This window comes from Malaclemys terrapin, chromosome 1, assembly GCF_027887155.1.
Source record: "Malaclemys terrapin pileata isolate rMalTer1 chromosome 1, rMalTer1.hap1, whole genome shotgun sequence".
Classification (NCBI taxonomy): Eukaryota; Metazoa; Chordata; order Testudines; family Emydidae; genus Malaclemys; species Malaclemys terrapin.
The window spans coordinates 349,230,757-349,241,958 of record NC_071505.1 but is presented as its reverse complement, the minus strand read 5'-3'; the positions used below and the strand labels follow the sequence as shown (position 1 = coordinate 349,241,958).

Sequence of the window (11,202 nt, the reverse complement as noted above, 5' to 3'; positions counted from 1 at the left end):
TTACCACTCAAGAAAGAGATCTTAGAGTTGTGTATCATTCTCTGAAAACATCTGCTTAATGGGCAGAGGCAGTCAAAAAAGCTAACTGAATGCTGGGTGGTGAATATAATAGGCCAGGACAGGTTAAACCTCCCCTGGCAGAGCTGTGACTGCTGACCATCGGTTGTGAGGTTTTTCCCAGGGAAGTTTTTGCTTATTATTATACACCATGCAGGTTCCAGGGTGGCTGAGGAGGCAGGATGTGTTACTCAGCTTCCTGGGTTCATCAGTCATCTCCCTGGACTCCATGGTGATGAATCCATGAAGCAGAGTGTAATAGACCACTGTGATAGGTTGTCACCCCTTGAGGGCAGTCAGGGAGCCGTTGGAACCGTTGTGCCCCTTCACTCTCCAGCTGGGCTTGCCAATCTTACAATGCTTTGTTGGTGAACACAGACAGCCTCTGCAAGTCCTGTTATCACCCCGTACGACAACAGATGATAGTGCCACACACTCAACTGAGCTGCCTGAGTGCTTTACCTAAGCCGTGCAAAGACAGGCAGGCGACAACAGCCAATTTCCCAGCTCCTCCGCCTTGAATACTTCCTGGAGTATAACCCCAGAATTATACCATCTTTCACTGCACAGGTATCTGCACAGCATAATTATTAATCTAGGTCATTAATATAGGTCATTTGCCCACACAAAGCCGAGGGGGGACAGCTCAGTGGTTTGAGCATTGGCCTGCTAAACCCAGGGTGGTGAGTTCAATCCTTGAGGGGGCCACTTAGGGAACTAGGGCAAAAATCAGTACTTGGTCCTGCTAGTGAAGGCAAGGGGCTGGACTCAATGACCTTTCAAGGTCCCTTCCAGTTCTAGGAAATAGGATATCTCCACACACACACAAAAAATATATACATATATTTTCACATTACACAAAACATGCTGGTAAAGATAGAGCATAATTCAAGTTTAGTAACTACAAAAATGCATTTTAAGTGACTATAAGGGATAGCAACCAGATCAAAGGAGATTACCTAGTAAATAAACAAAAATGCAAACTAAACCTAGCAGGAATTGGGTACGCTGGCAGGTTTCACTATGTTTAAAATGTAAAGTAAAGGGGAAAGGCTACAAGCTGTTTCCTTTTGCAGATGTTCTGTGCCATGGCAGAGAACTCAGCTGGGCTGTTGGGGTGACTCAGGGATAGGGCTGAAGGGCAGGCAGCAACAGGTAGCTTCGGAACTTTATAATATCCTAAAGTGCTCCCCCACAAAAAAAATTCCATAGAGTGTCTCCAATATGTTGGACAGCACTGGTCTCAGTACAGACCCCTGGGGGACACCACTATTTACCCCTCTCCATTCTGAAAACTGACTATTTATTCCTACCCTTTGTTTCCTATCTTTTAACCAGTTACTGACCCAGGAGAGGACCTTCCTTCTTATCCCATGACAGCTTACTTTGTTTAAGAGCCTTTGGTATGGGAGCTTGTCAAAAGCTTTCTGAAAGTCCAAATACACCTGCGTCTGATGAAGTGGGCATTCACCCATGAAAGCTTATGCTCCAATACTTCTGTTAGTCTTAAAGGTGCCACAGGACCCTCTGTTGCTTTTTATGTGTCATGAATCACCCTTGCCCACATGTTTGTTGACCCTCTCAAAGAATTCTAATAGATTGGTGGGACATGATTTCCCTTTGAAAAACTGTGTTGATTCTTCTCCAACAAATTGTGTTCATCCATGTGTCTGATAATTCTGTTCTTTACTATAGTTTCAACCAATTTGCCTGATACTGAAGTCAGGCTTACTGGCCTGTATTGCCAGGATCACCTCTGAAGCCTTTTTTTTTTAAATCAGCACCACATCTGCCAGTCATTAGGAACAGAGTCTTATTTAAGCCATAGGTCACATACCACAGTTCTGTTAGTCTTAAAGGTGCCACAGGACCCTCTGTTGCTTTATACCACAGTTCGAAGTTCTGCAATTTGGTATTTGAGTTTCATCAGAACTCTGGTGAATATCATCTGGTCCTGGTGACTTAAATCTGTTTCATTTATCAGCTTGTTCCAAAACCTCCTTTATTGACATCTCAAAGTGTGACAGTTCTCAGATATGTCACACCCCCTCCCCCAGAAAATGGCTCATCTGTGGGAAACTCCTTCACATCCTCTGCAGTGTAAACTGATGGAAGGAATTCATTTAGCCTCTATGCAACAGCCTCATCTTCCTTGAGTGCTCCTTTAGCATCTCAACTCTCCAGTGGCCCCACTCACTGTTGGGTAGGCTCACCGCTTCTGATGTACTTTGAAAAAATAGCTGTTACTTTTTGTGTCATTTGCTAGTTGCTTTTCAGATCTTTTGAACTAGGTACCAGTATCACCAAGCCCCATTCCACAAATACGAGTCACACCGGCAACAAATCATGAGATTGATTTAAAATAATGAGATTTCAAAGTATACTAATCTGGGGTTTGTTTTCAAGTGTCTTTGAAAAAAAGCAACAGAGGGTCCTGTGGCACCTTTAAGACTAACAGAAGTATTTGGTTTCTCAGCCTTTGGGATCACCTGATTCAGGTTTTCTAGCTTCTCTGCAACTCACTTTTTTAAAGAAACTTTTTAAAGATAACTGAAAGCGAGGTTCCCATGCAGGCTCTTGGTCACAGCAGTTGGAGCTTTCAGAAAGTCAGGAAATAGTGTGAGACTCCCAATAAAATCCCAAGAGGAGTCACTGCTGGCCCTAACTAAAGTGGAGCACCCAAACAAGAAGGCTCTGAGGGTTAGTTAGTGGACAGTTCTGATCATGCAGTTGGTCAGTGGAAGAGACACTGTTTCCCTCTGCACTGGCTTACAGAGCCTCCTGTTGTAAGGAACAGGGTTACGCCACAGACAGCTGGACATAGCAGTGACTGACTCGCAGAGTCACTGGTATGTGAGGCAGAGCTCAGAGGATCTCCTCTCCATGTTTAGGCGAGAGACATGCACACGCAGGTAAGTAAGGCCATGAACATTCTTAATAGACTCAAGCACAGCTCCAAGTGCCTGCTGCTAGCTCTCTATGGGACCCACACAACCCCTCCCCCAGATCCAGCTCCCCCCAAACTTGGTGATGTTGGAAATTTGGATGCAGGCTGGGAAGTCTATCTCCAGTGCTAGAGCAGCTGTCATTGCTCATGGAGCGGATGGGGGTCAGGATCAGAGCAAAGGGCAGCCCAGCAGGGCTCTGTTCAGCCAGGCAATGCTCTCCAGATCCTTCGCTCTCTGAAAGCACGTCCTGATTCCCCCTCTTACTGCTGAGCTTCAAGAGGGACCTAGATCTCCTTTGTCAAAGGGGGCTGTGCTAATGACAGGCCTCATCATCAAGGGGTGTTGGGAAAAGTTCAGGTTCTCCACCCAGTGCCCCAGATTGCTCTTATGGGACATACAGAGCTGAAATCTCCCTAAGGCACTTACTTAGCTATGGCCCCAATTATTGTAGAGCGTCCGAGCACCTCTGTAACATATTTATTAATACAACACCCCGTGTGGCAGGGCCGTGCTACTAACACCACTGGGCAGATCCCAAGGCCAGAAGGCACCACTGTGATCACCTAGTCTGACCCCCTGCCTGTATAGCACAGGCCAGAGACCTGCCAAAAAATAACTCCTAGAGCAGAGCTGTTAGAACAACATCCTGCCTTGATTTAACAATTGTCAGTGCATGAGAATGTACCACAGAGGATGGGAGGGTGGACAAGGCTCAGGAGCTGAAGAGCTTTCAGTGAGTTTCTTAAAGAGACAGGGCATGGTGTCTCTCAGAAACTTCCCCAACAGCCCGCTCACTCCTTGTCTCTCTCTCTGTCCATCGCTCTCTCTCACACACACAAACACACAGTCTTTCACAGTCACATCCCAACACATACTTGTTTTATTGTTGTTACATCTTGGTACTTCCTGAAATGCACATATATTCTCTATAATTTTATTCTTTCAAACTGTTATTTTAGTTTGTTGACTGGTCTATACATTTCATAATTTTCATTTTTTTTAATGCTTAAATTAATTCTTTGAGTAAAAAAAAAAAAAAAAAAACAATGGAGATATCCCATCTCCTAGAACTGGAAGGGACCTTGAAAGGTCATCAAGTCCAGCCCCCTGCCTTCTCTAGCAGGACCAAGTACTGATTTTGCCCCAGATCCCCAAGTGGCCCCCTCAAGGATTGAACTCACAACCCTGGGTTTAGCAGGCCAATGCTCAAACCACTGAGCTATCCCTCCCCCCCACTAGTAGTGACCTCTAAAGTGCTTAACCTGTCCTGGCTGGAGTAATTATCCCTATGGTAAGTGGCATACATCCACATATATCTCAGTACACATAACAAAATTTATTCTGCACATGGAAGGAAAAAATTGGAGGGAACATTGGCAGGAAGCCAGTATTTTGTTTACAAACAGAGGCAGGGTGATTGAGATAAGAAAGGGCTGGTGATTAAATTATGGATCAAGAAATTTCGTCTATAAAACAGGAATCCCTCTGTGGAGGGGGGGGTTGTTTTAGAGAGAACACAAGGGACTCAGAACATGTACAGCAAAGCCTGTGAGTCAAGGTTACATTCAGAAAAGGGGGAGCTTTGGGGGCATAGGTGAAAAGAAGGGGCCAAAACCAAGGGAAGGAGTAGCAGTGGTATAGAGAAGTTCCCACTCTGCCCGTGGTACTTATGTAGCCCCATCACCATAGTATCTGAGCACCTCACATCACAGCCCCTCAGTGAGGAAGAGCAGTGCTATTATCCCCATTGTACAGATGGGAAACTGAGGCACAAACAGAGTATGGGCCAGATTTTCATAGGTATTTAGGCACTTAGAGGGATTTTCAAAAGTTCCTAGAATGTCTTTGTAAACCTCACTAGATGCCTAGCTGCATCTTTGGGTGCCTAAAAGGTTTTGAAGGTCCTGGCCTGAGGTTATATAGGAAGTTGATGGTGAGAGTAGAACCCAGGTGTTTCATGTTTAGCTCCCTATCCAGCAGACCAGCCTCTTTCTCTGCGGCATGCTGCAAAAAAAGAGGACTCTGATAGATGGGAGCAAAACCATGGTGGCCAGTTTTCTGAGACTCCAGCAAACGGTCCCAGGAGGTGGCAGGATTTGCCCCATGCTGGGTTGTAGAGCAATGGCTGTTCTGGAATTTTACATTTTAACTGATATCCATTTTGTTTTGTCATTTTTTTTCTGCGTTTGAGAAAAGGAAGGAATCAGAAAGTGTCATATACATATCAGATGTGTTTATGCCTCAAATTCTTAGGGTTTCAGCTGCATTCAGGACAATTCTAGAACAAAGAACAGAAATTGCATCCACAGAGTCCATAAAGTCGATGACTATTGTCATGATTTGTATTATTCACTGGGCGCCATCTGCGTGGTCAGCACTGTTCAGAATGGGTCAGAAAATGTAGTCCCTGAGCCAATGTGTATAAAATGTGTAGCCCTGGATAAGATGGCTCCACAATTTAAGTATGAAGTGTATAGTTGTTAAGCATATGTTAATCTCTATGAGTGGGTGTGCTGACGGCAATAGAAGTTTTACTGGATTAAGGACTAGAAGTTTTGACCCTCCAACTTTCTTTCAAGTGGAAAAACTGCCCAGAGCTCCTACACCTCTTTATTTTCCTTTCCTGCCTGCAGTGGCCCTGAGATACCTCAGAAGTCTGAATTTTTTTCTCAACTTTAAAATGTGGGATTTTTTTGGTGTTTGGTTTTAAAATATTCTCCTGTGAGAATGGCAACTCCATCACTGCAGTGTTGTGTTTCAGAGCCTTCTGGAAAGTAACTAGCCTTTAAACAGAAGTGAAAGCAGTGTTGCCAACTCTTATGATGTTATCATGAGTCTCATGATAATTATTGTTTTTCTTAGAGTTCCTGGATTCAGTAGTATATGTTATGATTTTAGCCTTTATTCTTAAAGAAAAATGAAGTTTCTAGTCCTCGTGGCTCTGGAGAAAGCGTTGAAATGTGACCCTAGTGCACAGTAAAGGCTCAAAAAGCAGACGGCAAATAAAAAGAACACCAAATCTGTTATTTGTACATAATCTCCTGATTAGAGCCAATCTCGTGATTTTTGGTGGGCCTGATTCATGATTTTTGAAAATGTGGGATTGGCAATACCGTGAAAGTGACTTGAAAGTGTCAGTTTTACTCCTGTTTAAGATCAGATTCTCGTCTATTATTTGTAATGGGGTAACAACCCTAGAGCCCCAGGCAGGTGCAGTATAAACTCTCAGCGCCTTGCCCTAGTAGGGTGTTTCCAAAGTTAAATGATCTATTCGAAGCATGAGTCCCCAGCTCAGTGAACTGCAAAAAAGTGATAGAAAATAATCTAGAAGAAGTCTGTGGAAGAGCCTGGAACTGAAGCCAGTTCTTCTGAGTCCCAGGCCAGCACTTTAACCCCTGAACCATCCTTCCTCTCTGGGGCTAGGGGCTGGGGAGGGAGCAGCTGGCAGCTCAGCATCCTGAGATTGCCAAACACTCAGGGAATTAAACTCCTGTGACATCACTACACAGGCAGGAGCAGCGCCAGGGTTTTTGCCGCCCTAGGCAGCAGCGCTCCTCCTCTGAGCATTCGGCGGCGAGGGTCCTTCTGCTCCGCATCTTAGGGGCACTTTGGCGCCGGGTCCCGGAGCGAGTGAAGGACCCGCCACTGAATTTCCACCAAAGACCCGGAGTGGAAGGACCCCCCACCGCCGAATTTCCGCCGAGGGCGGCAAAATGCCGCCCCCCAAATCCTGCCTCCCTAGGGTTGCCTAGTGGAAGCGTTGGCCCTGTACACGGGAACCCAAGAACAATTCCTTTTCCAGATGATAACACTGAGTCATGCTTTCTCCTGAATCTATTCAGGGACAAATCCATCAGTCTGGGCATGGAGCAGGGTCACAGTGGACAAGCAACTCCACATCAGCTTCCTGTGTGATGCAAAATAGGCTAATGTGATCCAAAGGGACATAGGAATGGAAGGGACCTCCTGGGTCCATGAGTCCAGTCCCTTGCTATGGCAGATGAACCCAGTATATCGTCCAATGCATAAACCCTGTTAAGTTCCATCTTAAAACCAGCTGAGTTGTTTGCCCCCCAGTGCTCCTGTTGGGAGGCTGTTCCAGAACCTCCCTGCTCGGATAGTCAGAAACCTCCTTCTCCTTCCCAGCATCAGTTTGTTCCTGGCCAGTTTCTCCCCATTTCTTCTTGTGCCCACACTGTCCTTTATCTTCAGGAGCTTGTCTACCTCCTTGGTGTTTGCCCCCTGCTCCCCAGCTATATTTACAGAGCTTCTCCTTGAAGCCAAGCCCTCCATTCCCCTCTCCATTCTAGGAGTCCTTCTCAGCACCTGTTCCCGTCTGAATTCTTCTTTCTTGAATATGATTGACCAGAATTTTACACAGTTTGTCAGAAGAAGTCTCACCAGTGCCTAGTATAGTGATAAGAATACTTCCCTGTCCCTGTCTCACTTGAAACATTCAAGGATCTCATGAGCTTTGTTCACAGCCTCATCACATGAGTGGCTCACAGTCATCCTGGGAATGACTAATAGAACCAGGTCTTTCTCCTCCTCTGTTATTTCCAACTTACCCTTGGCATTATAAACAGGGGCCTAGTGAGTAGATGCAGGGAAGATTGAGAGCTGACTTGATGACAGTGTACAAGCATCATCACAGTGACAAAACACCAGGTACTAACGGGCACTTTAATGTAGCAGGGAAAGGTATATCAAGAACCAATGGCTGGAAACTGAAGCCAGACAAGTTAAATGTAGAAATGAAGCACATATTTTTAACAGCGAGTGTGCTTAAACAGTGGATCTCTGAAGGGAAGTGGTGGAGTCTCCTGATACTTCCAAATCAAGACTGGATGCCTTCCTGGAAGATCCGCTTTAGATGAAGATACATTATTCTTTAGTCAAACACAAGTCATTGAGCTCAGTACAGGAGAAACTGGGTGAAATTCTGATGATGATTTTTCATACCTGCTCCCCATCATTTACCACATGTTCCATCTGCAATACCCCCTACAGTCAGGGCATGGGGGTTTGCACAGTTCTCCCACCCGGGGCTCCTACTAGAAAGGCACTTGCCTCACCTGCTGCTCCTGATGGGGAGTGGGGTTGTGGCACCCAGAGCACTCAGGAAGAGTCAGGACTGTGACTGGGATGATTTAGCTGGGAATTGGTCCTGCTTTGAGCAGGGGGTTGGACTAGATGACCTCTTGAGATCCCTTCCAACTCTGATATTCTATGATTCTATGATTCTATGACTGCACAACAGCTCTGCAGCTTTATTTATGGCCTGGGGATGTTTAGCCAGAGACGGGACAGGGACAGGGACAGGCCAAGTGTATTCGGAAACATCATCCACATCCCTTCTCTTTATTGACTGTCTCAAGAGGAATTCTGAGGTTGGAGCAGCCACCAATACGGCTCCTTATGGGCCAACATCTCACCAGTCCCCTGGCTCTCCATGAACACAATCACATTGTAAATGCTGCTACCTGCCTTGGTCTCCTTCCCCCAGTTCACTGTCCTCCCTCACCAGCCCTTCTCCCATTGCTCCAGGCCTTAGACCATGTGAAAACCTCTCTCTACATTGAGGAGATCAGTAGCTCATGTCATCTCAGATGTAAGGGTGCAGGATGGAATAAGAGGCCCATGTTTTTCATCTCCCATGTCACCAGTGCTGGAGCTGGGTGACAAACTGATCTTTTACTTGATGAACACCCTGATGATCCTCGCACGAAGGTGTTTGCTTTTCACGCTATACACAATTGGGTTCATCAGAGGTGGGACCAGCAGGGAGATGTAGTTCAGGATAATACGAAGCAAGGGGGAAGAACTATTCCAGAATCTGTGTATCACAGACAGGCTGATGTCTGGTGTGTAGAAGAGCAGGACAGCGCAGAGGTGGGAAATGCAGGTGTTCAGGGCCCTGAGGCACTCTGTGTGGGACACGACACTAAGCACTGTTTTGAGGATCATCACATAAGAGAGGAAGATGAGCAGCGAGTCCAACCCCATCGTGAAGAGTTTAGCAAACAACCCATAGATGTAGCTGACTGTGATATCCGAACAAGCCATGTTCATGACATCCCAGTGCATGCAGTAGGAATGGGAGAGGACATTGGCTCGACAGTATCGGAACCGTTTCAGGAGAAAGGGGAATGGGAATATTACGGCCAGCCCTCTTAGCACAAACGCCAGTCCCATCTTCGCTATTCTTGGCAGGGTTAAGATGGAAGTATATCTCAGTGGGTTAGAGATTGCAATGAAGCGGTCAAAGGCCATCAACAAGAGCACGGCGGATTCAGTGCATTGAAGCAAGGGGATGAAGAACAGCTGGGCTAAACAGGCATCGAGGCTGATCTCCCTAGAGTTAAACAAGAATATAGCCAGTGTCGTAGGTATGGTGGTTATCGATAAGCCAAGGTCTGTGACAGCCAACATGGAAAGGAAAATGTACATGGGCTCATGGAGGCTTGGATCTGTTTTTATAACAAACAGAATGACTGAATTTCCTACTATTGAAATAATATACACTAAGCAGAAGGGGATAGAGATCCAGAGATGGACATCTTCCAGCCCAGGTATCCCGGTGAGAAGGACCACGGCAGAATTTAATTTGGTGTCATTGACAGATGACATAATGTAATGGGCAGGTCCAAGGAGTTTTCAACTTTCCTTCCTGAAAGGAAAAAGAAAAGGAAACTAGACGATGTTTAATGAGACATCTTTCTGCTCTCTGTGCAGGTCTAGAGACTCACAGGAGATCAAGGAATATCTGCAAGAACAACATCGATAGGAAGATAGGCACTGCCAGTCGGGATCAGGCCTGTAGTTCATCTAGCCCAGGATCCAGTGGCCGGTTCCAGATGCTTCAGATGAAGGTGGAGAAGCCCTGCAATTGGGACCTATGAGATAACCTGCTCCCAGGGAAAGCTTTCCTCTGAGACCCAATATTTAAACATTATTTGTGGTGTAAGTCAGGAAGGTTTAGAGCCCTTCCAGGACTTATTTTTTAAAAAAAATTGTCACTGCTGTAATTAGATTTAAGTGTGAGTTCCACAGACTACTTGAGCACTGTGTGATTTTACAATTGTGACCTTCAGACAGACTCGATCTCTGGCCGTCCACTTTCCGAGTGTGGCCCTTTGTATCACAAAATGTGGGTAAACGCATGGCAAGTGCATGGTGAAAATAGTATTTGTGTGTGCTGCATTCAAGCTATTTATTAATGTGTTTCATTGTTTCATTAAACATATTTTTATTTCCTCCACTCCTGAGTGTTTAAATTCTGCCACTTGTCCCTTTGCAGTTTTTTTGGGATAAATTCTTAGGGCCAGGTGCTTAATTCAATAACATTAACTTCAACAGTGTAACTCCAGATTCACATGCATAAATTCAATCAGAAAAAGGCTCCATTAACTTTCCACTACCAAATGCCCCCAGTGATACACTCTGACCCCCAAGAATTCCTCCAAGAGAAGCTGAAGTGCTTTAACTAGCTAGTGGTGATAGAATCCAGAGAGTTCAATCATCCTACTGGCTTCTCTTCGTCCTCCCAGGACCTGCATCTTTTTGCCATGCAAGGGTCTGTAGATATCAGGCAAGTTACAGGCTAACACAGACAGTTACTCCAGCTGGGTGGAGGAGGTGTTGGCATCAGAAATGGGTGAATACTTCAAATACTGGTGTTGCATTAATGTCCAAGTGTGTGTGTGCAAGTTACTTCAGCATGCTCATGATGATTGGTGTAAATTACAAAAATCACTATTGCACTCCCATTTCCTTCACCTGAGCACTACTCTGCTGAAACACAGACCAGCGGTTCTGTTCTCTCATGACCTTTTGGAAAGTCTTTTACATGCATTGCCGAGGGTTTGTGTTCATGACCTTGAATGTAAGTGTTAGAAACAGCTTCTGGTCAGTTACTAGGAGACAGTATCATACAACTGTTCACCAAACAAAGAGTTAATAGCAGAAACCCATTGCACATAGTATGAGGAGTACTTTTGACATACTTTCTAAAGCCAAGTTTCAGAGTAGCAGCCGTGTTAGTCTGTATCCGCTAAGGTGCCACAAGTACTCCTTTTCTTTTTATCTAAAGCCAAAACCATTACGCAGTAAAGTTACCACTGCTCCTTCCTACAGAGATTCCAACAACTCTGCTGTTGGCTTTTAATATTCCTCATGAAAGTTTGATCTGTGATAT

The 11,202-nt window shown here is 45.3% G+C and overlaps 1 protein-coding gene across 1 annotated transcript; it reads right to left on the bottom strand.

The window, feature by feature from the left end:
- Positions 1 to 8,699: 8,699 nt before the first annotated feature.
- On the bottom strand, positions 8,700 to 9,635 carry LOC128832716 (olfactory receptor 51G2-like). The gene has a single exon (XM_054020299.1). The coding sequence runs from the start codon at positions 9,633 to 9,635 to the stop codon at positions 8,700 to 8,702; it is 936 nt and encodes a 311-aa protein (XP_053876274.1).
- Positions 9,636 to 11,202: the final 1,567 nt, after the last annotated feature.

Bases quoted from the DNA above. Each gene is read 5' to 3' on its own strand.
- LOC128832716 (XM_054020299.1), bottom strand. From the start codon at position 9,635: ATGTCATCTGTCAATGACACCAAATTAAATTCTGCCGTGGTCCTTCTC.